The sequence below is a fragment of the Entamoeba histolytica genome, genomic scaffold (assembly GCF_000208925.1).
Source record: "Entamoeba histolytica HM-1:IMSS scf_1104750518611 genomic scaffold, whole genome shotgun sequence".
NCBI lineage: Eukaryota > Evosea > Mastigamoebida > Endamoebidae > Entamoeba > Entamoeba histolytica.
The window spans coordinates 24,401-50,000 of NW_001914877.1; the positions used below are offsets into that span (position 1 = coordinate 24,401).

General features: G+C 26.6%; 22 protein-coding genes across 22 annotated transcripts, besides 1 other annotated feature; 15 read left to right on the forward strand and 7 right to left on the reverse strand.

The window, feature by feature from the left end:
• Positions 1-93: 93 nt before the first annotated feature.
• On the reverse strand, positions 94-462 carry EHI_155230 (uncharacterized protein; the record flags this gene model as incomplete). Its single annotated transcript, XM_645539.1, has 1 exon — positions 94-462. One exon carries the CDS (start codon positions 460-462, stop codon positions 94-96), a length of 369 nt encoding a protein of 122 aa, XP_650631.1.
• Positions 463-515: 53 nt separating this feature from the next.
• On the forward strand, positions 516-1,428 carry EHI_155240 (casein kinase, putative; the record flags this gene model as incomplete). The annotated part of the gene is made up of 2 exons (XM_645538.1): positions 516-861; positions 914-1,428. 2 exons carry the CDS (start codon positions 516-518, stop codon positions 1,426-1,428), a joined length of 861 nt encoding a protein of 286 aa, XP_650630.1.
• Positions 1,429-2,466: 1,038 nt separating this feature from the next.
• On the forward strand, positions 2,467-3,618 carry EHI_155250 (uncharacterized protein; the record flags this gene model as incomplete). The annotated part of the gene is made up of 3 exons (XM_645537.2): positions 2,467-2,480; positions 2,527-2,647; positions 2,698-3,618. The coding sequence occupies 3 exons, from the start codon at positions 2,467-2,469 to the stop codon at positions 3,616-3,618; spliced, it is 1,056 nt and encodes a 351-aa protein (XP_650629.2).
• A 121-nt stretch (positions 3,619-3,739) lies between these two features.
• Positions 3,740-4,627, forward strand: EHI_155260 (uncharacterized protein; the record flags this gene model as incomplete). Its single annotated transcript, XM_643275.1, has 1 exon — positions 3,740-4,627. The coding sequence occupies one exon, from the start codon at positions 3,740-3,742 to the stop codon at positions 4,625-4,627; it is 888 nt and encodes a 295-aa protein (XP_648367.1).
• A 186-nt stretch (positions 4,628-4,813) lies between these two features.
• On the forward strand, positions 4,814-5,062 carry EHI_155270 (uncharacterized protein; the record flags this gene model as incomplete). The annotated part of the gene is made up of 1 exon (XM_645535.2): positions 4,814-5,062. One exon carries the CDS (start codon positions 4,814-4,816, stop codon positions 5,060-5,062), a length of 249 nt encoding a protein of 82 aa, XP_650627.2.
• Positions 5,063-5,355: 293 nt separating this feature from the next.
• Positions 5,356-6,643, reverse strand: EHI_155280 (serine/threonine- protein kinase DCAMKL3, putative; the record flags this gene model as incomplete). The annotated part of the gene is made up of 2 exons (XM_645534.1): positions 5,356-5,971; positions 6,024-6,643. 2 exons carry the CDS (start codon positions 6,641-6,643, stop codon positions 5,356-5,358), a joined length of 1,236 nt encoding a protein of 411 aa, XP_650626.1.
• Positions 6,644-6,855: 212 nt separating this feature from the next.
• Positions 6,856-8,358, forward strand: EHI_155290 (actinin-like protein, putative; the record flags this gene model as incomplete). Its single annotated transcript, XM_643273.1, has 1 exon — positions 6,856-8,358. One exon carries the CDS (start codon positions 6,856-6,858, stop codon positions 8,356-8,358), a length of 1,503 nt encoding a protein of 500 aa, XP_648365.1.
• Positions 8,359-8,449: 91 nt separating this feature from the next.
• Positions 8,450-9,877, forward strand: EHI_155300 (uncharacterized protein; the record flags this gene model as incomplete). The annotated part of the gene is made up of 1 exon (XM_643272.1): positions 8,450-9,877. The coding sequence occupies one exon, from the start codon at positions 8,450-8,452 to the stop codon at positions 9,875-9,877; it is 1,428 nt and encodes a 475-aa protein (XP_648364.1).
• Positions 9,878-9,997: 120 nt separating this feature from the next.
• On the forward strand, positions 9,998-10,675 carry EHI_155310 (uncharacterized protein; the record flags this gene model as incomplete). Its single annotated transcript, XM_650668.2, has 1 exon — positions 9,998-10,675. One exon carries the CDS (start codon positions 9,998-10,000, stop codon positions 10,640-10,642), a length of 645 nt encoding a protein of 214 aa, XP_655760.1. The 3' UTR covers positions 10,643-10,675.
• Positions 10,676-10,724: 49 nt separating this feature from the next.
• Positions 10,725-12,053, forward strand: EHI_155320 (zinc finger domain containing protein; the record flags this gene model as incomplete). Its single annotated transcript, XM_650667.1, has 1 exon — positions 10,725-12,053. One exon carries the CDS (start codon positions 10,725-10,727, stop codon positions 12,051-12,053), a length of 1,329 nt encoding a protein of 442 aa, XP_655759.1.
• A 25-nt stretch (positions 12,054-12,078) lies between these two features.
• Positions 12,079-12,711, reverse strand: EHI_155330 (prefoldin, alpha subunit; the record flags this gene model as incomplete). The annotated part of the gene is made up of 4 exons (XM_650666.2): positions 12,079-12,240; positions 12,293-12,367; positions 12,422-12,559; positions 12,631-12,711. 4 exons carry the CDS (start codon positions 12,709-12,711, stop codon positions 12,079-12,081), a joined length of 456 nt encoding a protein of 151 aa, XP_655758.2.
• Positions 12,712-12,885: 174 nt separating this feature from the next.
• EHI_155340 (uncharacterized protein) lies at positions 12,886-13,485 on the forward strand (the record flags this gene model as incomplete). Its single annotated transcript, XM_650634.2, has 1 exon — positions 12,886-13,485. One exon carries the CDS (start codon positions 12,886-12,888, stop codon positions 13,483-13,485), a length of 600 nt encoding a protein of 199 aa, XP_655726.1.
• Positions 13,486-13,521: 36 nt separating this feature from the next.
• EHI_155350 (uncharacterized protein) lies at positions 13,522-14,067 on the reverse strand (the record flags this gene model as incomplete). Its single annotated transcript, XM_650663.1, has 2 exons — positions 13,522-13,749; positions 13,801-14,067. 2 exons carry the CDS (start codon positions 14,065-14,067, stop codon positions 13,522-13,524), a joined length of 495 nt encoding a protein of 164 aa, XP_655755.1.
• Positions 14,068-14,156: 89 nt separating this feature from the next.
• On the reverse strand, positions 14,157-14,904 carry EHI_155360 (protein kinase, putative; the record flags this gene model as incomplete). Its single annotated transcript, XM_650662.1, has 2 exons — positions 14,157-14,267; positions 14,320-14,904. 2 exons carry the CDS (start codon positions 14,902-14,904, stop codon positions 14,157-14,159), a joined length of 696 nt encoding a protein of 231 aa, XP_655754.1.
• Positions 14,905-14,979: 75 nt separating this feature from the next.
• Positions 14,980-17,073, forward strand: EHI_155370 (heat shock protein 70, putative; the record flags this gene model as incomplete). The annotated part of the gene is made up of 1 exon (XM_650661.2): positions 14,980-17,073. One exon carries the CDS (start codon positions 14,980-14,982, stop codon positions 17,071-17,073), a length of 2,094 nt encoding a protein of 697 aa, XP_655753.2.
• A 99-nt stretch (positions 17,074-17,172) lies between these two features.
• Positions 17,173-17,611, forward strand: EHI_155380 (uncharacterized protein; the record flags this gene model as incomplete). Its single annotated transcript, XM_001913458.1, has 2 exons — positions 17,173-17,524; positions 17,571-17,611. The coding sequence occupies 2 exons, from the start codon at positions 17,173-17,175 to the stop codon at positions 17,609-17,611; spliced, it is 393 nt and encodes a 130-aa protein (XP_001913493.1).
• Positions 17,612-17,723: 112 nt separating this feature from the next.
• On the forward strand, positions 17,724-18,660 carry EHI_155390 (uncharacterized protein; the record flags this gene model as incomplete). Its single annotated transcript, XM_001913459.1, has 3 exons — positions 17,724-17,851; positions 17,904-18,015; positions 18,070-18,660. 3 exons carry the CDS (start codon positions 17,724-17,726, stop codon positions 18,658-18,660), a joined length of 831 nt encoding a protein of 276 aa, XP_001913494.1.
• Positions 18,661-18,706: 46 nt separating this feature from the next.
• On the reverse strand, positions 18,707-19,333 carry EHI_155400 (uncharacterized protein; the record flags this gene model as incomplete). The annotated part of the gene is made up of 1 exon (XM_650630.1): positions 18,707-19,333. The coding sequence occupies one exon, from the start codon at positions 19,331-19,333 to the stop codon at positions 18,707-18,709; it is 627 nt and encodes a 208-aa protein (XP_655722.1).
• A 103-nt stretch (positions 19,334-19,436) lies between these two features.
• EHI_155410 (40S ribosomal protein S11, putative) lies at positions 19,437-19,921 on the reverse strand (the record flags this gene model as incomplete). The annotated part of the gene is made up of 1 exon (XM_650659.2): positions 19,437-19,921. One exon carries the CDS (start codon positions 19,919-19,921, stop codon positions 19,451-19,453), a length of 471 nt encoding a protein of 156 aa, XP_655751.1. The 3' UTR covers positions 19,437-19,450.
• A 360-nt stretch (positions 19,922-20,281) lies between these two features.
• EHI_155420 (prefoldin subunit 6, putative) lies at positions 20,282-20,641 on the forward strand (the record flags this gene model as incomplete). The annotated part of the gene is made up of 1 exon (XM_650658.1): positions 20,282-20,641. The coding sequence occupies one exon, from the start codon at positions 20,282-20,284 to the stop codon at positions 20,639-20,641; it is 360 nt and encodes a 119-aa protein (XP_655750.1).
• Positions 20,642-21,305: 664 nt separating this feature from the next.
• Positions 21,306-21,692, forward strand: EHI_155430 (uncharacterized protein; the record flags this gene model as incomplete). The annotated part of the gene is made up of 1 exon (XM_650657.2): positions 21,306-21,692. The coding sequence occupies one exon, from the start codon at positions 21,306-21,308 to the stop codon at positions 21,690-21,692; it is 387 nt and encodes a 128-aa protein (XP_655749.2).
• Positions 21,693-23,348: 1,656 nt separating this feature from the next.
• EHI_155440 (thioredoxin reductase, putative) lies at positions 23,349-24,312 on the forward strand (the record flags this gene model as incomplete). The annotated part of the gene is made up of 1 exon (XM_650656.2): positions 23,349-24,312. One exon carries the CDS (start codon positions 23,349-23,351, stop codon positions 24,291-24,293), a length of 945 nt encoding a protein of 314 aa, XP_655748.1. The 3' UTR covers positions 24,294-24,312.
• A 409-nt stretch (positions 24,313-24,721) lies between these two features.
• Positions 24,722-25,600: part of a repeat region that runs on past the window's edge.

Here is a 25,600-nt window from a genome sequence, read left to right on the forward strand (position 1 = left end):
ACTTTACTTTTTTCTCTACTAACTTTTTTATTATTTTTATAGTTTTTCCCTTCTTAATTCTGAAACACTTTTTCCCTAATCCTAAAATTTAACTTATTTGTTATTCATTTTTTCTATCATCTTTTCAATTTCTTTTATTTCTTCGTCTATTCTTTTATTTTCTTCTGTCTTTTTCTTTTTATTAATTATCTCTTTGTCTTTCTTTCCTCCTATTCTTTCTTCTCCTTCTCTTTTCTTTTCGGTTTTTTTAAATTTAAACCTTCCTTTAGTTATCCCAAATTCTTCTTCAATCTCTTGGATTTTCTTTTCTTCTTCTTTAGTCTCTTTTCTCTTTTCCTTCTTTTCAACTTTAACCCACTCAACCTTTAATTCTTCTCGTTGTTTTTCATTTTGTTGAATCATCTGAATAGTGAATTGCTTTGCTAAATCATCTGTTTCTTCTGCTTTGATGCTCCGTTGCATTTTCTTTCTTCTTTTGTCAATTACTAAAAAAGATGAACTTGATTATTATCATTATGGAATTTAGAGTTGCTGAACAATATCGTTTGGTTCATAAAATAGGTGGTGGTTCTTTTGGTGAAATTTATTCTGCTGTTGATGTTACTGATAATTCAAAACGTGCTGTGAAATTAGAAAAGAATGATAGAAAACCACAACAACTAGCATTTGAACATCGTGTTTATTCCTTGTTTATTGATGAAATAGGATTTCCAAAGATTTATCATTATGGAACTGAAGGTGATTATAATACTTTAGTGATGCAATTATTAGGTCCTTCATTAGAAGACTTAATGAAAGCAAAACATCAATTAACACTTCTTTCTGTATGTTTAATTGCAGAACAATTATTATCACGTTTTGGTTTGTGTTAATTGTATTAGAAATTGATTTACATCATCTATTTATCTTATAGAAGTTATTCATAGCAAATCAATAATTCATAGAGACGTAAAACCAAACAATTTCTTATTAGATAATAACACAATTTATGTGATTGATTTTGGATTAGCCAAAAGATATCGAAGATTTGAAACAAGACAACATATCCAAATGAAAGATGGATATGGTTTGGTTGGAACAGCACGGTATGCTTCTATTCATGCACATCTAGGTATGGAACTCTCAAGAAGAGATGATTTGGAGAGTTTAGGTTATCTTTTTGTTTATTTGTTGAAAGGGAGTTTACCATGGCAAGACTTATCGTCTTCTCCTGATGGTAAATACACAGGTATTGGTGATATGAAAATGAAAATAATCCCATCTGAACTTTGTAATGGTCTTCCTCATGAATTTGTTGATTATTTGGAATATACTAAACAACTTCAATTCAATGAAAAACCTGATTATACTGCATTACGTTCTATGTTCCATAATTTACTTGTTACAATCAATCCAGATAAAGAAGACTGGCATATCGAATCAATCTAATTTATTGTCTCTACCAATTTCATTTTATATTTAGTCTTATATATTTTTTTGTAAAGAAATAATTGAATTATAAGACAATACTCCCTAACTATGATAGTCTTGATATACTTAATTTATTTTGTTTATCAGTTATATCACTAAACTCATGTTTGTTCAACCAACAATGTTACAATAAGTATCACAAAATTTATACATTCAATATCTTTTTTAATAATAAAAAATAAATTATGTTGAATTAATGATAAAATGACTATGAAATAAGACTTTCAATGATGGTATTGTTAAAATGGATTAATAACTCTAATCACAATCAATAGTTTATTTTTTGTTGTTTGAATGTATTATTAACATTATTGTTCTTATAAAAACACTTCTTGTTTATAGTAATATGAATTTGTTAATGAAATAGAAATATTCAATAATGAAGTGATATGACTTTTCGTTTTTGTTGTTTTCATTTGTTTCTTATTTGTAAGTATTTATTTCTTTAACTCTTTCTGTTTTTTTTTATGTGAAGTGAAAGTTAGAATAACTAACAATTCTATTGTATTTTTCATTTCATCTTTATCACTTTTATAACGTTTGATGTAATAAGAATGTTCTTGATGTTGACAACGTTTTATGACAATTGAGTTTATTAATAAACAATAAAATATAACAAAGATGGAAGTACTATATGTAATGAACCAATTAAGTGACTATGAAATAAGAACACAGTCAGTTTGCTATTATCAAAGGGTTTTGGAGGAATAATAATGGTGACAATGAAGAATGATAACACGAGAATATTGTTAATTCTAATCATACAGCAGTTGAGTAAATTGAGTTAATAAAAAAGAAGAGAGTTAAAAGGACCAATATGTTTGTGAAATACAAATATGCAATAAGAAGAAAGAAGACAAAATCCAAAGAATAGATTGAGAAGAGAGGATAAAGTTACAAGAGAAATTTTGATAAAGAAAAAGAGAAAAGATGAATAAAAATAAGAAACAAATAAAGAGAACTAAAACTAAAAAATTAAAGGACAAAAGAAAAAAAATGAGCAACACAGCGTTTGTTTAAAATAAATAAAAAAGACAAAAATATTGAAAAGAGTAGAGAACAAAGGATTCAAGACATATCGTTATTAGTTAGTGATTCTAATTCAAATAGAGATTTAGTTGAAACAACAAATATAAAGTTGATAGATCCATTTTTTGAGGCGTTATTTTCATTAGACGTTTGTTATAAAGAAAATAAAGAAAACAAAGAAAAGATATAATCATATAGGACACTGAATATTGGCTTAAAGAACAAGCAGTTGTTTCATTAAATCGATTAATGAAAACACATCGAGTTGATAAGAATTCAGGAGTTATTAGAGAAAGTTCAATGTTTTATGCACATCTTGAAGGGTATATTGAAGAAATCAAAAATATCATTACAGAAACAAAAAAAAGTGATAAAAAAGAAGCACTTGCACAAAAATATCTAATACAAATATGGAGTGAAGCAGTAGGATGGATGGTACATTCACATCAATATAATATCATTAAAGCACTTTATGAAAAAGGAGTTTTAGAAGAAGTTATTAAAAAAATGACACTAGAAGAATATAAAGAATCAACAATACTAATTAAAGCAGGAACAAGAATAATTTTAGAGATAATTTCAATGGAATTAAAAGAGATTGTAATTGGAGTAATTGAGAAGAGTGGAATAATGGAATTTATTAAGAAAAAGATTGAAGAAAAGAATCAAGAATTTAAATCATTTTGTAATGAAATAATATTTAAAATGCAAGAAAATAAAGATAAAGAATATGAAACTATTTTAGAAGAAGCAGGGTTAAATGGAGAAAATATAATTAAAGAAGCTAATGAATATCATGAAGAAATAAATAAAGTACTTATGGAAGCAAGTGAAACAACAGGAGAAATTGAAGATGAAATAGAAGATGAAGATTATGGATATGATGAAGATGAAGAAGATGAAGACAACGAAGATGATGAAGATGATATGACAGCACAAATGGAAGACTTTTTTGAAGAAATTAAAAACAAACCAGAAATGTTAGAAGAAATGGAAATTGATTCATCAATTCCAGACATGAAAGATGAACCATTAATGCCAAAAGATTTACCAGTATTTAGTAAAAAGTTTGAACATTTGTATGATGAAATTAATCGTCAAGATAATTTGTTTGTTTAAAAGAATAAATTTAATTAAATTCATTCTTTTTCTCAAAGGTTTGAAAGATAGTTTTGGAATAAAAAATAGAAGAAAAGACAACCATATTTAAAAGAAGTAATATAAAAATAAAGAAGAAATAATGTACAAAAATAAAAATCAACAAGAACAATATATAAATTCTAATGAAACACTTCAAGATGAAGAAATTGAAAAAGAAATTATTAAGGATGAAGAAATAACAATAACAAATAGAGAAGACATTGAAGTATTTTCATTAGAAAAAGAAGAAAGAAATATTAAACGAATAAAAGAAATAGAAGAAATTAAAACAACACTTAATTATAAGGATTTAGATGATATGATGAAGATGTTGAGAAAAAAAGAAAGAGAAAGTCAAAGTAAAGATATGTTTATTCCTTATATTCAAAACACAGACTTTGCAGGAATTTTATTAATGGAAGAAGCATCAGACCCAAGATATACATATTCACTTTCATCAGGGGTAGATGTTTGGAGAAGAAAAGTTAATGGAAGTACATGGAATGGAGTAGCACGAGCTATTATTCCTAATATTACACCTAAACAAATGAGTGAATTATATTGGGATTATACAAAAAGAAGAAAATGGGATAGTTTTTATACAGTAATTGAAGATCTTGAGATTTTAGGAAATGGAAATAGGGTAAGTAGAACCGCAACGTGGACGCCTAAAATGTTTAAACAAAGAGATTATGTACATGTTAGAGAAGTTATTGAAACTGAAAATTGTTGTATTGGGGTTTATCTTCCAGCAGAACATAAAGAAGCACCAATAGGAATACAAGGATTTATTCGAGGATATGTTAATTTTAGTGGGTTTGTATTTAGAAAACAAGGAAGGGATTGTTTATGTACATTAATGACTCAAACAGATATTTCAGTACCATTACCTGATTTTTTGATTAACAAATTTGTTGCACTTGCAGTTAGACTATATGTAAGATTAATGAAAAAAGCAGGACTAGTATATGGAAAAGTAGGAAGATAATCAAGTGTTTTTTGGCAGATACGAATTTGTTTTTTTCGATGAACAAGAAAAGCAAGATAACTATTTTAGGGAAAAAAGTAAAAATAGAGAAGAGAAGAAAAAGAGGGGAATAATAAAGTATAGTAAGGAAATAATTAGATAAAGAGGGGAAAAAAGAAACTACAAAAGCTAAACGCAGTTCAAAAAATGACTAAGGTTGTTACTATGCGTATAAGATTCCCAAAAACTTATCCAGTTATTTATAAAACATTACGAGTTGATGGAGAATTAACAGTAAAAGCATCAATAGAATTTATTGCAGAAGCATTACATATGCCACCAGAAGATGGAATTGGATTATATTTACCATCAGCAAAAAAGTGGTTAGACAATGGCACAACACTAGCAACGTATCAAGAAGACATTGGAGAAGAAGTTTGTTTAATACATTTTTGAAGAAAATGAAAGAATGTATATTAACGAGATAAGGATAATGTCGAATATAAATATTTGAATGGAAAAGACGAAGAAGAAGAAGAAGGTAATAAAAAAAAGAAAAGTGGAGGATGTGTTTTCCTTTAAATGTTGTGATTTTCGAATTAATATTTCAAAAAACTGGTTTTTTTTTTCTTTTTTTTTTTTTAATTAAATAATCAATTTTGAAAGAAAAAGGGAAGATACTTAATTTTTAATTACAAGATCAATTTAGTGTCTTTTATTCTTCTTTAAAGATTTTTGGTATTAAATTTTTATCTGTCATATTCCCTTTTTATAGCTGGTTGATTTAAATCTAAATTGTCTCTTTTAGTACTAGTTATAAATGGATGTGATAAACATTCTTCAATGTCATATCTTTGTTTTGGATTTACAATTAACATATGACTAATTAAATCTTTAAGTTCAAGTGAAATATTATCCCAATATGGAGAAATAAATTGATAATATCCATTTAATATTAAATCAAATAATTCTCTATTTCCTCCTTTTCCATCTTCTGTTTCATTTTCACTTCTAAATGGTTGAAACCCACATGCAATTGTATATAATACTACACCTGCACTCCAAATGTCAGTTTTTTCATTATAATTTTTTCCACTAAGTAATTCAGGAGACACATACATTGGTGTTCCACAAATTGTTTCTGCAATACTTTTTTTTGTGTCTTTACTTAAACCAAAATCTGTTATTTTAATAATACCATTTGATGTTAATAAGATATTCTCTAATTTAATATCTCTATGAATTATTTTATTTTGATGTAAATATTTAAGTCCATAAAATATTTGTTTTATTACAATTCTACATTCTTTTTCATTTAAACATCCTTTATTTAGTGTTAATTTAAATAAATCTCCTCCTTCAACTCTTTTTATATTAATTTTCTTTATTCTTTTTTTATTTCTCAATAATAACAAACAATTCAAATACTAAATAAAAATATTGTTGTGTAAGAAATACATCATGTAATTGAATAATATTAATATGATGAAGGTTTTTCATTATAGAATATTCATTTAATACTGCTTTCTCATTTTCTCCTATTTCTTTCATTTTTTGACGGTCAATAATTTTTATTGCATATTTTTGTTTATTGTCTTTTTCTATTACTTCTCTTACCCTTGCAAAATTCCCACTTCCTAAATATCTTCCAATATCATATTTATTTTGTGGTCCTCCTTCTATTTTCTCTTTTTTTTGTTCTTCAAATGGAATAAATATATATGATATACTTCCTTCATCTTTTTGTGGGTCAAGCATTGAGATTTCATCATATAATTTAATTTCTTTTGTTGCCATTCTTTTCCCCATAATTTCATTATTTATATATGTTCCATTTGTTGATGTATCAATGCAAATGTATTTCTTTTCATTTCCTTCTTGTTTAATTTGTATAATGAAATGTCTTGATGAGATTGTAAGATTTCGTATTTTCATTGACGGATTATTTCTTCCAAACAAACTGGTTGTGTCATAAAGTGGAATGGATGGATATTTTGGAGTAGTACATTCTAATACACCCCATGCCGAATCACTCATTTTGTGTTTTCCAATTCTTTTTCTTATTTTTTGTTTTTATATTTCAGAGGATGAAAAAATAATATTTTTATCTCCTTGGAAAATCTTTTTCCTCATTGATAGAGATAGTTTTTTTCTTAATAAAAGTGTTATTGTATTTATTTTACCAAAATAATCTTTATCTTAAAATTAAATGAAAAGTACAAACTCATAAATCACAGTTATCACTTATCATGTCTAACCAAAATGAACAACAATGGGAAAGAGTTCAAGAACAGGTATTTAGAAATTGGGTTAATTCATTAGTAAGTCAAAAGGGAATAGGGGTAGTAAATAATATTAAAACAGGATTAACACCTACTTGTTTTAAGGAATTTGCAGAGATATTAGTTGGAAAAAGTATTGGGAAGAAATTAAATAATGGGAATGGAAGAATCTATGATATTAATAACTATTCAGAAATTTTAGGCTTTTTAAAAGAAAATAATATTGATGTTGCAGGATGTTCAGCAGAAAATATGGCAGATAGTGAAAGTGGATATAAATTTATTCTTGGAATGATGTTTTCATTATATAGAAAGTATTGTATTTGTAGAAGTGTTTCAGATGAAAGTAACAATTTCAAAACAGGAAATAAAGTAGATAGTATGATTTGGGATTGGGTTAATGAAAAAGTTCAAGGGTATGGACTTCATGTTGACAATCCATCAACATCATTTGGAGATGGAAGAATCATACTTGCTCTTGTTGATAGTTTCATGGGAAATCAAATTTATCAAAGTTATCAAAATTGTACTAATGAAGAAAGAGTTAAAAAAGCTATTGAAATGGCACATGAAAATATGGGAATTGAAGAATTATTTAGTGTAGATGAAATAGTAAGATGTCAAACAGATGAACGAGCAATGATGTTATATATCTCATTATTTTCACAAGTCTTTAAAACAAAAGAAATGATGGATAAACAAAACATGAGTTATGTTTCAAGAGAACGAGAGACAGAAGAAGTTATGAAAAGACAACAACAAGAAATAGAAGAAAAAGAGAAACTTCTTAAACAACAAGAACAAGCATTTGAAGAAGAGAAAAGAGCTATGAATTGTAATCTCCAAGAGCAGATGGAACAACAGAAAATAGAACATCAAAGGGAATTAGAAAGGATGAAACAAGAGCAAGAAAATATGAGATTAGAACAAGAACAATTAAGACAAGCACAACTAAAAGAATTGGAAGAACAAAAACAACAAATGATGAAAGAACAACAACAAATGAAAGAACAACAAGAACAAGAGAAATTAAGAATGCAACAAGAATTAGAACACAATCAAAAAATGATGGAGGAACAAAAACGAAGAATGATGGAAGAACAAGCAAGAATCAAACAAGAAAGTCAATGTCCACCAATGCAAGGATTTCCACAACAACAACCACCTATGCAAGGATTTCCACAACAACAACCACCTATGCAAGGATTTCCACAACAACCACCAATGCAAGGATTTCCACAAAAAAATCAATATCCACCAATACATGAAAATCCACCACAAGCACCAATTGGACAAGGAAATGTTTGTTATGTAGAATTTGGAGGACCTGTTCCACCACAAGCACCTATGGGAATAGGAAACAATGGATATATGGGATTTGGAGCAGTCGAACCAATGGGAGGAAATATTTATCCACCTGGACATCCATTATATGGAGTTAACACAACAACAAGTTATCCATATTACTAATTGAATCATGAAAAGGAAAAGATTTTGATTAGATTTTTACAAAATAAAATGATAAGATGATAAATTCATAACATAACTCTTAGTTAAAACAATGAAAAGAAAATATATCACCACAATTCTTTCATACCTTCCAATTGAAGAAATAAAAAAAGGAGAATTAATTAATTCTAAATGGTCTAAGATAATTTCTTTAATGAATAAATATTATAGTCTCACTGGAAACCAATGGAATAAACAATCATTAGAATTTAAATACCTTGATTGTTTGACTTTAGTTAAAAATAGAGAACCACTTATTTCTCTTCCAAATTGTCATATCTCTAATTTCCATTTTTATGCACTTTCTCTTTATGGGATTAATGAACTTCAATGTATTGTTTGTCCAGAAAATATCATTCATTTAGAATTATATTTTATAGACTCTCTTGGACCTATTTGGTTAGGTCAGTTAAAGGCTTTTGTTAATCTCAAATATTTGAAGATAATATCATTCATGTATGAAATGGATTGTTCAAATATTTCATTTATTCCTCATTTAACAGTTTTTAAAACAAAATCAAAAGGTGGAAATGCTTTAGTGTTAATGACTTCTCTCAAAGAACTGGAATGTAAAGATGATATAAACATTCAATATTGTCATAAATTAAAAATTCTTACTCTTCATTTAGACCCATCTCAGTTACTTGAAAGAACTTATTCCTTCAATTCATTAAAGAAATTAAAGTCTTTGAAAAGATTAGTAATAAAAGACGACTTATTTAAAAGAAGTTATTCTATGTTTGATCTCAATCAATTAGTTAATTATTCTAAACAAATTAAAATTATCTTTATGTTAAAACATGTTGTTATTCCATTCAATTACACTCCATGGTTTGATTATTCTGAAATGACTTTCTGTCTTAAAAATGAATCTACTTTTTCTTTATTAAATTCATTGAATTTGAATGTCAAAAATAAACATATCTTTATGGATCGTTTAGAAATAAGTAGGTGTGATGAACTTACTATTAATTCTCTTTTAAATTCCATTGAAACTAAAACTATCAAATTTATTGATTGTACTATTTGTTTCAATAAAATCAATTTCTATCCTCTTCAAACGTTAACTTCTCTTTGGATTAAAAGAATGAAATCATTAGATCTTCTTCTATTAAATCAAATGAAACAACTTAATTCTCTTCGTCTTGAATATATTGAAGAAACAAAAAATGTCAAATCTTTATTAGAAAGTGAGTATCTAAAAAAACTCATCATCAAAAACTGTAGAGGAATTTATCTGAAAACAATCGTTAGAATGAAACATTTACTTACATTGGATTATGACCAAAGAGACTTACCAGTTAAAGGACCTTTCAAGAAACTTCTCAACAAATTAAATCTAAGTCATAACAATGAATTTCTTAAGTATTATACTTACCTCAGACAATTACCAAATTGCAAATACAACTCTGTTCAAATAAATTTCATTCATCCATCACTAACAGACAACTACTATTATTTTAATCATACCATTGAATAACATCTCTTTCTTTTAACTGTTTTCTTATTTCATTCTTTTTATTTTGAAACAGAATTTTTCAAATAAATCAGAAAAGTAAAAGAACTATTTAAGAAGTAAAATCTAAAAAATAAATCTGATATGGTTTCTTTACCCAACCCTCTATACATTTCAATATTTATATCAATTATTTCAGCCATTTTTATTTATGCATCAATCCTATCACCATGGACTGTTAATTCATACCATATGGATCCATTAACAGTTAAACACCTTGGTGGGTTGACTTATTATGCAATAGAAACAGATATGGGTGAATACACCATGTCTACATTTATTAGATATATTAATTCTGGTATTTATTTCAAAGAAAATGAATCAAAACAATACAATTATCAAGTGGCTAGTTTAAAATGTATTTGTGTATTTGTGTGTTTCCAATTTATTTATATGTTGGCATTTATCTTTTTTACTTTCATGAATATCAAAAAAGATGCTTATGTTCTTAAAAAAATGGAAAAAATTATGAACCATTCATTCATCATTTACATTATTCTTAGTATAATTGCATTACTCCCATTCATTACTACTTGCATTGGTATTGCTGCTGCTTGTAAAGTTGGATTTGAAAATGAAAGTCAACAAGAAAAATTCACACGACATGTAGGATCAGGATTTATTCTTCATCTTCTTGCAACTATTGCTCAAGTTGTTTCATCTGTCATTGCCGTTGTGTTCTGCAAATTGTGCAAGCCAAAAGATGAGTCTAATTATGATGCTTTTTAACTTTGTTTAACACAAATTAAAAATTTGTTATTCAATTTGTTATTTTTTATTTTTCAAAATTTTCCATCTTTAAATTTTATCAATGGGAATTATTAATTATATAACAAGTATACTTTATATTCCTTATGTATTCACCCCATTGGTATTGTTAATATGTTTATTATCATGTATAATTGTTATTAGATACAAGTCATTAAGAGATGAAGATGTGATGTTTGTTATTTTCGCAGTTGTTGTCTGTGTATTGATTAAAACATCAACAATCTCAATTCTTGGGACTTACATTTCACCTATTAATCAACCAGTATTTATTTATGCATACTTTTCTATCCAACTCCTAAGAAATATGATTTGTTTATTCCAATTAAAATTAGATGAACAATGTTACTATTCTCCAGCAGCTTTTGTGGCAAACTTTTCAACAATAGGATTTATTGTGTTTATGCCAATATATATTGTTTTATTCTGTACATTAATATTTAAATGTATAAGTCTTGCACCATCAATTACATTACCAATAACAATACCAGAATTTATTATAATTCCAATTGAAGTAATTTATGTAATCTATAATTATGGATTTATATATAAACGATGTTATGATAATCAATGGAGTAAACGATATATTAAACACTTTTTTACAAAAATGCATTTTGACTTTATAACAATAGGATGTTTATTTATTCATTACACTGTTTTACTTATATACACATGGGGACAACGATTAATGGGAATTTGGATTAGTTTTCAAATACTTAGAATAGGATTTGTAAGTATTTCTAAGATTAAAACGGTTCAGAAATATTTTAATCATCTTGTAATCACACTCAAAATTTGTGATGTAAATGAAGGGGAATGTTCTATTTGTTATTCTCGTCTGAAAAGAAAATGTGTTTCATTTTCTTGTGGTCATAAATTCCATTACTCTTGTGTGATACCATGGTTACAACATAACTCTGTTTGTCCTCTTTGTAAACAACCTATTCTTCAATCAAAAACTAACTATGGGAAATATATCATGAAATTACCTAAATCAAGTCGTTTTATTGTGCGTCTTTATCAATTTTTATTTAAACAAAATACTGTTCAAGAACAAATTGGAGCTATTAAAGAAGTATTTCCAATGATTCCTGATGGTGTTATTCTTCAAGACTTAGAACGATTTTCAACAAGTACAGATGTTATTGCACATTATATAGACCATCCAGAAATTGTTAATGAATATACAAACATTATAGCTAATGAACAAGAAACACATCAACATGAATTAGTACCAGACTTTGATATAATGAAAAACCTTGAAGGAATAGAAGAAGATTCTACAGAAAGTAGTGATGAAAATATTAATTTAGAAGAGCTTAATCAAATAAATGAATTAAGAAAACGAAAATTAATTGAAGATAATTTATAATTCAATTTATTTTCTTGTGTTTTAATTACTTCTTTAATAGATTTTGTAATTCAATCATTCTTTTTACAAGTTGTTCCATTTTAGATAAAACACTTTGTCTATCTCTAAGTAAAATTTCATATGCATTTTGTTCCATTTGTTTTTCATTAATTTTTTTTGTATAAAATTCAATAGCTTTATCAACTTTCTATTTAAATGAATTAGGTATTATATATTATTTATAAAATTAATGAACAAACTTTACTTACATAGTATTGGTCTCCAATATGAACAATCACTCTTCCATTAAACTCAATATCTCCTTTCGTCATTAACTAATTATTAACTATTATTTCTTTATATTAACAAAATTGTAATATAAAACAAACAGTTTGTGTGAGTGGAATAAATGCGTTGGTTGATATTGTGTCTGGACGTTTTAAAGTATTTAAAACTAATACCTTTTCATTATAATCTTCTAATTCCGCCATCACTCTTTTGATATTTGCATTAATCCAATCAATGTCCTATTACATAAATCTCCTTTTTTATTTCTTATTATAAAACCCTTCTCATTTTATTCAGCAAAATTACAAACAGCAACAAGTTGTTGATTTAATGCAGCTAATTCATATCTATCCATTTGTTCAAGTTTAATTGAATTTCCCATACACTTCATTAAAGATAAAAGAATTGAAATAATCAGATGATAAATGGGATAAACTTGATATTAAACACTTAAAATATTTTAAATAAAAATAATGAAATATAGAGGATAAACTACAGAATAAAAAAAAATAATAAAAAGAATAGTAAAAAGAACTATATAAAAGAAACTATAAAATATAATATTATGATTTTTGAATTACTCTTTTTCCTAAGTGTTGTCATTGCAGGTACACCTGCTACTCGAATGAACTCAAGATCAATGATGCCACTAAGACCATTTGCAATGAATCAACAAGAATTAGAAAGACAAATGATGGAAGAACATAATCAAAATTTACGAAGATTAACAGATAAATATTTACTTGATGAGAGTGTTAAAGGATCATTAAAGAATGCAAATAAGAGATTATGGAGAGATATGAGAATTAGTGAAATGGAAGCTAAAATGCAATTTAGAAAACAAATAGCAGAAAGAGGAAATCAACCACAATACAAACAAGCAGCTGATAAATGGAAGAGTCTTGAGATGCAAAGAAAGATGTTTATTAGATATATGAAAAGTGCTAATAAAAATAGTGTTGATTATGACTCATTATATTCAATGCCATTTAAAGAAGATATTCGTTTTCCTAAACAAAAACAAATATTTAAAGTTGAAGATGGATTAATGCAAGGTCCAAGTAAAAGTTATAATAAATGGATTAGACCTGATGGTGATATTACTGCTGACAATGTTGATACAGACAAAACTTATTGGGCAAATAAATATTTTACAAGACATTAATTCAATTAATTTGTAATTTCTCAATTAAAGTATTAATTAATCACATTGTGTTATTGTTAATTCAAATGAATGATCAAAGTTATTTTTTGTATTAGGATAATGAATATCTACTTTAAATCCTCTTGAATTTAATGACCCATGAATAATACCAATAAGATAAGATAAATACATTTCTTTAATTTCAATTGGATTATATTTTTCTATTTGAAATGAACTTATTGTTGAAACAAAATCTGAATGTAAAACTGTTATAATATATGTTTTCTATTAGATTATTCTTTTATTTTGTTCTTTTTTATTATTTAATTCACAAACATTTAATTCAACATATTTAAGTGTTGGATTATCAAAAAATGGTTTACACCATTGTGCTGTTAATAAGTATTTAATACTTTCATCAATTCTATTAATTGGTTTTTCAAAATCTGTAAATCTTTCTGTTAATCTATTTCCAACATCATATCCAATTCTTTTTATTTTTTCTTTACTATCATCAATACTTTCACTTTCTTTTTGTCTGTTCATAACTACTTGCATAAGAAGATATTCAAATGAACTTTGTGCTATTTGAGTATTTTTCATTTCTTTTATTATTTTGTAGTTCGTCTTTTCTTTTTTTTTTTCTCATGTGAAAATCAAACATTAAATCTCAAAACTGTCTCTTTCTTATGTTATCCTGACATATCTTTCTTTCTTCCTCTTAATCGAACTTCATTAAGATGTTGAATAACTTCATTAGCTTTATCTCCTGTTTCACGATATCCTTCTAAAATATATCTAAACTATGTTATTTAGTAGACATCCATTATATAGTAAGTATTATAAATAACAAACTAAATCTTCTGCTTTGTAGTGTGTACATAAAAGAGCTCGTTCTAATACATATAAATCAACAGCTCTATTTTCTATTGTTTCTGACATTGTTGTTAATCCAAAATCAATAATAATGATATCTCCAGTTTGTTTAATCATGAAGTTTGAAGTAGTTAAATCACCATGAATAAATCCTTTTTTATGAATTGTGCCAATAAGTTTTCCTAATTTCCCCATCACACAAATAGCTTCATCACTGTATTTTTCATTTTTGTACATACCATTCACAAAACTCTTTAATGTTTTTCCATCAATATACTCCATTACAATATCTAAATTATTACAATAAAATACTTTAGGACATGGAATATTTAATTCATTAAATCGTTGAAGTGTTTTATTTTCATTACTTACTCGTTTTTTATTCATTGATTTGTCTAAAGTAGGTTCTCTATATGATTTAGCAAATCGGTGTTTAATAAGAAAGATACAATTTGGTGTACTCACTTTATATATAACTGCTTCTGCCCCTTGACTTACTTTGTCTTTTTCATCCAAATGAAGAAGAAGACTTTTAAAGTCAAATGAAGAGGTTTTATAAGTCATTGTCAATTAATTATCTTTTTTATTTTTAAAGATATTTTTATTTTTAAAAAACAAATCTTGAAATAAAATAGTAATATGATATCATCTGTGATTGTTGGTATTGACCTTGGAACAACTACAATTGAATGTGCATATTTTGATACAAAAAAAGGAGCACCTGATTTGGTAAGATTAAATGAAGGAGAAAAAATGCAGTCAGTTGTTTATTTTAGAAATGGATTGATTCAAAATGATGACGTTATTCAAGACAATGAGACTCAAAAAATATCAAACACAAAAAGACTAATTGGTTGTTCTTTTAAACCTTCTTTGGTACAACAAGAAAAAAGAATGATTAATTATGAAATCGTTAAAGACCCAGAAAATAGACTTTGTAGAATCAAATACGATAAAGAACATACAATTTCACCAACAGAAGTAGCATCTATTTTGTACAGTAGAGTGAGAAATAATATTGTCAATAAATTTCACACAAACAACATTAAATGTATTTTAACCGTTCCAGCACAATTCAATGATGAACAAAGAAATCAAACAAAAAAAGCCGCATTATCAGCAAATTTAGAAGTTATTGATATTTTAAATGAACCAACCGCGGCAGCATATTATTGTAGTAAAACACAAAACTATAATGATGGAGATAAAATTCTTATATTTGATTTTGGAGCAGGTACACTTGATGTTTCTCTTGTTGAAATGAAAAATGGAAATTTAAGAGTTATTGGGTCAGAAGGAAATAATTATCTTGGTGGAAGAGACATTGATATAAATGTTAAAGAATTTCTTCAAGAAGAATGTAAGAAAAAAGGATATACTAGATACCTTAAAGAGTTAACTGAAGATAAAATTATGGAATTATGTGAAAATGCTAAAATTGAATTATCTTCAAAAGAAGAAACAGATATAATATTAAAAAGATTTGACGATGATGATGATTATGATGATTATATTGAAGATATTAAAATTACAATCACAAAAAACGACTTTGAAAGAATCAATGAAAATATTAAAACAAAATGCAATGAAGTTGTCAATAAAATTTTATCTTATTGCAGATGTGATAAAGAAGACTTAAAAGATGTTATTCTTGTTGGAGGTTCTACGTTTATTCCATTTGTTCAAAAAATTGCAGAAAGTTATTGTGTAAACACAAAACTTGAAAGAAAAGCTAGTGCACAAAAAGTTGTTTCATTTGGAGCTGCATTATATGCACATCAACGAATTTCTGGAGCATCTCCAGTTCAAGATATTTGTTCATATTATTATGGAACATCTATTTATGGCACACAATTTCATTCTTTAGTAGCTAAAGGAACAGCACTTCCTGCAGAAGGAAGTGCATTATATAAAACAGTTGAAGATTATCAAACAAAATGCAAATTTGATTTACTTCAAACAAGTAATCTAAAGTCTAAAACAGAGGATTGTATTAATCTAGGAGTATTTATAATACCTAATTTACCAAAAAGAAAAGTAGGAGATGTCAAGTTTCGAGTGACTTGTAGAGTTGAATTAGATGGACGAGTTGGATTAAAGGCTGAAATAGTTGAACCACTAGACTGTAACGAAAGAGGGCGTATACATGAAATTAAATGTTTAACTTATGACAGTAGTTCTGATGAAGTAAAAAAAATTCAGTCAAATATTGCCTCTATAACAGAAGCTAAAGAGGAAAAAAAAGGAATACTTGAGGAATTTAAAGTACAACAGAAAAAACTACTTACTATCCAAACTATTCTTGAGGAGGAATTTCCTGAAGAATATAACAAATATTCTAAAGGAATATCTGAAGTTTTAACTTATAAAAGTGATAAATTAGACACGATTAAAAAGAATGTTGAATATTTTTCAAAATATATTGAAGAAATGAAAAAAGCAAAACAAAAAGAAGTTGATAACACTCCTATTAAACAAGAAAAACAAGAAATTCAAGAAATTGATGAAAAAGAATTAATCAAAAAATTTGAAAATAAGGTACTTAAACTAAAGCTTGAAAAAATGTTTTTAGACTTACAGAGCATCAATCCAACAGATGCACTTAAAATTAAACAAGAACTAATAGAAGCAATTAAGAGAATGAAACCAGATAGCAAGATTCGCAATTTTACAGAATTAAATGATATTACAGATAGAATTGATAAATTACAATCACAAATGTCTGACAAATAAATGATTAATTGATTTATTCAGGTGTTTCTGGATGTTACTTTTGATTAGGAAAAGAAGGTATAACTTAAACATACTCAAAGAAACAGAAAACATTTACGAATGAACTATATTTTTAATTCACAAAATTCTCAACTATCACAACCACTCTTCTCACAACTTAGTCAAAACACTTCTTCTCAAAATACAATACAAATAACTGCTACAGTAAGACCTTCATTACTTCTTGCAAGAAATCAATTAGAACAAAAACACAAAGAAAAAGAAGAAAGAAAACGCATTAAGAAAGAGTTATTGAAAGCAACTCTTAACCAAACTATACAAATGGCAAAAGAACTAAAGAAGAGGAGGAAGGCATTAGAAAAATTACAAACCATTTGTCAATCTATAGGTGAAGAAATGGTTTTGTCATACAACGAACAAAGTTCTTTGTTAATGAAATTCTTTGATGAATGTTTGTTAATAATCTTATTTATGAAGAAAAATGAACTAATTAATAGTACAATTAACTATAGATAAAGCAACAGATATTCCAAAGTAATTGAAAGTGATAGTAACTTTGTTTTTGTGTAAAACTGTATAGGGTAGAAATTTCATAAGAAAAAAGAAAAATAATAAAAGAAAAACAAAACAACTTCTTTTCATTTCTTTTTATGGATTTTCATCGTCACAACACTCCTCTGTTTCCATCACTGACAAGTGTATTAACTGGTATTCAACAACCAAATGCACCAATTTGGTCTGCTGATGAAACTATTTTATTAGAACAGCAAATGGCAACGTTTGTATTTTAGTTCTATTATAAAGCAATTAAAAAAATCAATAACCCATAGAATTGACCCATCTGAAGATGAACTCAGAACAGTATTAATGATTGCTCCATGGTTTCCTCACAAGTCTATTCAACAAATTTCATTAAGAATGAAATGGATTCGCTCACGAACAGTTTGTTGATATTTTTTATTCAAACTAAAAAGATACTCAGTAATAATATTTTAGAATCAAAGCTGGGATGATTTTTGTAAATCAAATGAAAAGAATCCACCAAAAAGTTGTACAGGAATAAATATGAGTGAAACATCTCCAAATGAATGTTCTTCAGGATGGTCATCTTCTTATTCATCAAATCAGTCTTCTCCAAAACCACCACAAGAGTCATCATTTAGAAAATCATTTAGAACAAGTAAATCAGAAGATTATGTTCGTTCACAACTCCAAAGAGGACTAAGTCAACCACAATCAACATTTCTTGCAAAATCAATGTATACACCAGTTTCAAGTAAGAAAGAACCACAAAAACGTGAACAAGAAAATTATGATATTTCAACATTACTTAATAATAACGAAGAAATATTAAAACATATTGAACAAAATTTAAAATATGGAGACGAATTTGCAAAATATAGTAAAAATGATATTATTCAATTCTGTGTAAATTTAAGACTTCTTCTTGGTTTAACTGACTCAACAGCAAAACCAAATAAACTTCCATTTATGCCAATGATATTAAACATATCACCAGATATTATTACTATTCCTCAAGAAACACAAAACCAAATTCAACAACAAAATTTATCATCTCATATGTAAAATGACTTTTACTAATAAACCTCAACAATAATACTCAACAATAAATTTATTTGTTATTTTCATTTCTCAACTTTTCTCTTTCAGTTTTAGCTTCTTCATAGGCTTTTTTATATTTTGTATATGACTGAAAGAGTTCATCATATTTAACAACCATTTCATTATGTTCTGTAATAAGTTTAACTACTTTCTTTTCACTAACTTTCTTTTCATTTTCTCTCTGACTCAAAACAGTTTGCAATTCAACTTCAATTTTTTCTGTTTCATTTTGAATTGTTTGAATTTGACTTTCTTTCTTATTAATTATTTCATTAGCTCGTTCAATTCCTTTGATATATTGATTATTCTCTGATTGATTTACTTCATATGAACGAATCATTTTTTCTTGAATAAATTTTAATTGGTTAAGTTCTTGTTGAATTTCTGTAATTTCATTTGGAGTTGAAATGACAGCAGTACTAAAAACACTTTCCATTTCTTTAATTTTTTGTGTTTGTTGTTCAAAAAAGTATTTTTTCCATAATTCATTTGCTTCTTGTTGAAATCCTGCAATCATTTGTTGAAGAATTTCTCTGTTAATAACAATCCTAAAATCATCTTGACTTTGACATAAATTGACCCAAAACTGTGGATTATTTCCTTCAATTTGTTGTTGCTTATAAATTTTGTATTGCATGTTTTTCAAAGTTTTTATTTTTAATCAAAACCCTTATATTTTTTTTCTCTCTTTTTTATTAAAATTATTTCTTAAAAACCTTTTCTTTAAACATAACACCTTTCAATATCCCTTCACTTAGAAAATAGCAAATTGTTTCTTATCACCAGTTCCTCTTGATGTGAATTTCAATACGTTGAATCTAACTGTCTTGGAAAGTGGTCTGCATTGTCCAATAACTACATGGTCTCCTTCTTTTAATTGTCTAAATGCTGGTGAACAATGAACTGCAATATTCTTATGTCTCTTTTCATATCTTTGGTATTTTGAAACATAATGGAAATAATCTCTTCTAACAATAATAGTTCTTTTCATATGGCATGATTTGACAATTCCTGATAATGTTCTTCCTCTAATAGAAACATCGGATGTGAATGGACATTTCTTATCAATATATGTTCCCCTGATTGCTTCAGCTGGTGTAACAAATCCCATTCCAATTTGTTTATGATATCTCTTTACACTTCCAAAGTCAATTTCTCCTTTATCATTTCTTCCATGATGGTGGAACACTTGTTTTTGATAAGCTCTTTCTGTTTGTTCTGCCATGCTGACTAGTGCAACTCTTCTTAGTTCAACCCTCCTTTTTATCCAAACCCTTCTTCTTATTTTTTTATTATTCTTTTTCCTATTTTTCTTTCTATTTTTTATTGAAATTCTCCTTTCACAAAAATATTCTTTTTCTTTATTTTCTCTTTGTTGTGTTAAACAATCACATAGCTCACTCCTCTTTTGAACTATGTTTCCTTTTATCACTATTAATTTACCAAATAACCTTAGTCATTCTTTTTCTTTCTAATTAATGCTCTTCTTTTTGTTATTTGGACTAGTACAAAACTAGTTTTTTATTTAAAATGACCTAAATTCAAAAACAAATGGAGTTTCACTAATAATTAATCCAAGTTCATAATGTCAACCACTCAACAACAACCACCTGAACTCAAGGCATACAATGATAAAATGAATCAACTCCAAGATGTTATGTTGAATAGACAAAGATTATTAACACAAAAAAATGAAAATGACATGGTCAAGAAAGAGCTTGAAATATTAGAAGATGACGATATTATATACAAATTAGAAGATGGTCAATTAAAAGAAGAAGACCCTCTTGAGGCTGAAATGTGTGTTGATCAACGATTGGAATATCTTGAAAGTGAATTGAAGAAGTGTGATGTAAAAGAAGCTGATCTTCAAGCTCAAGTTAAAGAATGTCAAAAGAAATTAGCTGACATTCAGAAGGCTGCATTGGCTGGTCAATCAAAATAATTACACTTTTTAACTAAGATTTGAAAATTTCGTGATTTTTTCTTAAATAAAAAGACATTATTTAAACTCTTATTCTTATTAATTCTTTTTATTAATGTTTTCTCCTCAATCAATCATTTCTGTTTTAGCAAAATTATTAAAAGACATTCTAATAGATGATGAGATTGAAATGACTTATTCTTTTTGTGACTCTTTATGTATTATTTATTTACTCTTTCCAAATATCAAAGAAAATCAAATTCAACCAAAAATTGTTAATTACCATGACATTATTATTTCTTTATTTTCTACTCACTTTTGTTCTTTACAATTTCCAATTGGTGATTATTCTAAACAAAAAATCCTCGAATCTATTTATCGTTTTATTCATTATTCTTCTCTAGTACGAAAGAATATTTATTTCGATGGTTCTTTTGTCAATCACCCATATTCTATAAATCTTTCTGAAGACAACAAAAAATTAGAATGGAAAACAGAAGACATAACAATTACTCTATTATTCTCCAACAAATCTAAGCCATTAGACTGGATTTTTATTAATAAAGGTTGGTACTGTGAAGTATCAAAATCTATTTTTGCATTATTTCCTTTTTTTCATTATCACATGTATTTCAAAGATGGTTGTCTCTTGTCAGATTTCACAATTCATTCAATAAATACAATTATGTTTACATCAAGGAAAATTGATTTATTTGAGAACATTAATGACTCTGGAAATTTAACTAACACTGACCAAGACGTATTTTTATCAAAAGAATCAACTATGTCACTTCATTGTGCTTTACAAAAATTCACAATTAACGAAATTTCTTCAATTTGTAACACCAAAGAATGTAGAGAGGAGATGAAGTTATGTGAATTAGTTGGAGATTGCATTGAAGAATTAAATGAGTGCAATCCAATTAGTAGAGAATTAATTGAAAATTGTTTCATAACCCCAGAGCTTCTTCACCCTCAAATTGTTCAAAATATTGCATTCTGTGGAATGACAACAAGAATTGACGCATGTTCCCTTCTTGAAAGAGGTTCCAGTGTTAATAAAGAGATTTAAATCATTTTATTTCAATAGTTTTTGTTTGTTATATTACAAAGTCTGTATTTGTTTCAAAGAATAAATACACTTTGATGAGTCAACTAAGACTCTTTTACTATACTATTAACATAATTAAATATTTATTAACATAACATAATAATTGTACTTTTAGTGTATTATTTCAAATGTATTTGTTGATGTGAAAAAAAATGTTTCTTGTGTTGTTTATACATAATTATATAGTCAAACAAATAAAAGATAAAAAACTAGATGTATATTTAACAATATTATTAGAATGTTTATGTATTTGAATTGATATGATTAAAGTATTTATTTTCATATCACTGTCTTTTATTTTTGTAGAGATAAGTCTAATGAAAATATTTTATTTCCAATTTAAAATAATATAATATCTACTTATTAAAATCAACATTATTCTATGATTAATATTATGAATAAAATATAAAGAGATGATTTTTGTTATTTGTTATATAGTTTAAATATCATATAATTACTTTTTTAATAACACTCAACATAAAATGGATATTTCTAGTTAATAAAAGAGTTAAAAGTGTTTAATCAGTAAATTTAATGTTGTTGAAAAATTGAATGATAGTTAATAAGCATTATTTGATAGAAGTATATTCATAATAAATTATTAATATTAGTAATATGATATAAATAAAAAGAATGTTATGAGAATCTATTTTGAAAGACTCTATCTAATTATGTTTTTTTGTGTTTATCTTTTTGAAACTTTTTATTAATAATTTATATATTAAAACAAATTGTAAAAAATTAAATTGAATGAATAGAAAATAGTTAACTCTTTGATTGAATGATGTGATTTGAACAATGACACATTATTATTCAGAAAAGATATTACAAAATTGTACAAATACATCGTTAAATGTGTTAATTTCTTATTAAAAAGATGCAAAATAAATTTGTTCATTTAATTCAAAATGTTGTTGATTAGTCAAAAATTAATTATGACAATAAAACACTACAAATTAATTAACTAAAAAAGTATAAATAAGTAATAGGTTAACAAAGATTTACTAATTGATGACCAAAAGAATAAGATTATATTAAATATTAAATATTAAATTAAAGTGTTTCAATGAATATTCAACAACATGAAGTACTATTTCTTCAATAAAGAAATAAAAGAATATGAAAGAACATCAACAAAGTGTCTATGATTTATAAATGAAATGAACAAGACATAAATAAAAGGATGATATTGAAACTTTTAAGTTAAATAAAAAAAAAGTTAGATTAAAACACAAAATACAAAAAGCATTTATGATGTAAATCATTACTTAAATATAATAAAAATAAGTATTCCATTAATCTATACTATCATATAAAAAAGACAATAAGAATAGTTTAGGAAAAAGTGTTTAGAGAAGTATTGACTTAGGAAATAATTGGTTTAGATAAGAATAACAACAATGGATTATAAATACATGAAGTTTTAAAGTTTTGTTATAAAAAAAGAGAAGAAAAGTGACTGAACCTTTTATTGAAAAAAAGGTGGTTCTTCAATACAGAAGGATATTATCACAGCACTTTCACAATTAGTTGAGAACTTCTTGACAGAAATAGGTTATAGAATAAATCTTAATATAAAAAGAAAATAAGTCAATCTTATTAAACCAAAAAAATAAGATGAGTAATATTCATGATGTTGTGATTATCGGCTCAGGACCTGCTGCACATACTGCGGCTATTTATTTAGGAAGATCTTCATTGAAACCAGTTATGTATGAAGGGTTTATGGCAGGAGGAGTAGCTGCAGGAGGACAACTAACTACCACTACTATCATTGAGAATTTCCCAGGATTTCCAAACGGTATTGATGGAAATGAATTAATGATGAATATGAGAACACAATCAGAGAAGTATGGAACTACTATCATTACAGAAACTATTGACCATGTTGACTTTTCAACACAACCATTTAAATTGTTTACTGAAGAAGGAAAAGAGGTACTTACAAAATCAGTTATTATTGCAACAGGTGCTACAGCTAAAAGAATGCATGTTCCAGGAGAAGACAAATATTGGCAAAATGGAGTTAGTGCATGTGCCATTTGTGATGGGGCTGTTCCTATTTTCAGAAATAAAGTATTAATGGTAGTTGGTGGAGGAGATGCAGCTATGGAAGAAGCACTTCATTTAACAAAATATGGAAGTAAAGTTATTATTCTTCATCGAAGAGATGCTTTTAGGGCAAGTAAAACTATGCAAGAACGAGTATTAAATCATCCAAAGATTGAAGTAATATGGAATTCTGAATTAGTAGAATTAGAAGGAGATGGTGATTTATTAAATGGGGCAAAAATTCATAATCTAGTTTCAGGAGAATACAAAGTTGTTCCAGTAGCTGGATTGTTTTATGCTATTGGACATAGTCCAAATAGTAAATTCTTAGGTGGACAAGTTAAAACTGCTGATGATGGATATATTCTTACAGAAGGACCAAAAACTAGTGTTGATGGTGTATTTGCATGTGGGGATGTATGTGATAGAGTATATAGACAAGCTATTGTAGCTGCAGGAAGTGGTTGTATGGCAGCCTTAAGCTGTGAAAAATGGCTTCAAACTCATTAATTCAGTTTCTTTTTTAACAGTTTTCGTTGAAATTATTGTTTCATTAACCAAATAAATAAGTAATAGTTAATGAATCAATTACGTTAAATGAATGTTGGTATGTTTTACATCACTCTGAAGAGTGAAATGACAGCTGAACCTACAACAACAAATAAGAATATAGCTAAAACTACTGGTCCAACTGCTGCTTTTTCTTCTTTCTTAGCTGGTTTAACTCCTGACACGAATTTTTTATTTTGGGCATTTAAATGAGCTTGGGCTCCTGACATGAAATTGATTCAGTAATGAGATTTTAAAGATTGTTTTCTTCTTTTCTATTTGGTGAGGAATTTTTTCTTTTTTCTTTTTTCTTTTTTCTTTTTTCTTTTTTCTTTTTTCTTTTTTCTTTTTTTGTGTTTTATTTTTATTTTTATTCTTGTCTTTTTTGGAGATCCTTTTCCAATGCAGGAAATACAACAAATTTTAATGCCATGGCTATTGTGTAAAACCTTAGAGTCTTGTAAAGAAAAGCAAACAAGACATAGAAATCCAAGGTCATACAATAAAAAAAGAAATGTCAATAGCAATAAATGGCTTAAAAATTATAATAATAAAGGTAAATGATATTACCAAGGAAAAAGGGTTTAGAAGACGAAAGACACAAAGAAAAACAAATAAGAAATAAGGTAAATACAATAATAATAAAGATTATACAAATAACAAATACAAATGGCTAACAATAAATGAGATACAAAGAAAGAATAAAAAAAATAACAAGTGAATGGAAAGAAGGAGAATACGAAGAAATACTTAAAAAATATGAAGGTAAAAGGAAAAGATGGTATGATATCTTTCAAGAAGTATATTCAATTAAAAAGAAAAAGGTAATTGAAAAGACGAAAGAAGAGTTTAAAGAAAAAACAAAAGATTGGGAAGAAAAAGACATTAAGGCTATAGAAGCAGAAATTAAAAACAAAAACCCAATTAAAGAAATGAATGATAGATGTAAAATTTCAAGAATAATAAATGAAACAGAAAGTATAAAGAAAGTACAAGAAGAAATAGAAAATAAAGAAGAAAAGATAGAAGAAGAAAAAGAAAAAGAAGAAATACTTGCTCTGAAAAATCAAATTACTGAATTACAAGGAAAACTTAAAGAATTAAGTATGAAAAGAATGGAAGAAGAACAAGCCATCTCAGAAGAAATGAGGAGAAAAGCAAAAGAAATAGTTAGAAAAGAATTTGAAGAAGAAATTACAGAAATGAAAACACAAAATAAAAAGATTCAAACGAATTATGAAGAAATGAAGAAAGAAAATGAAAAATTA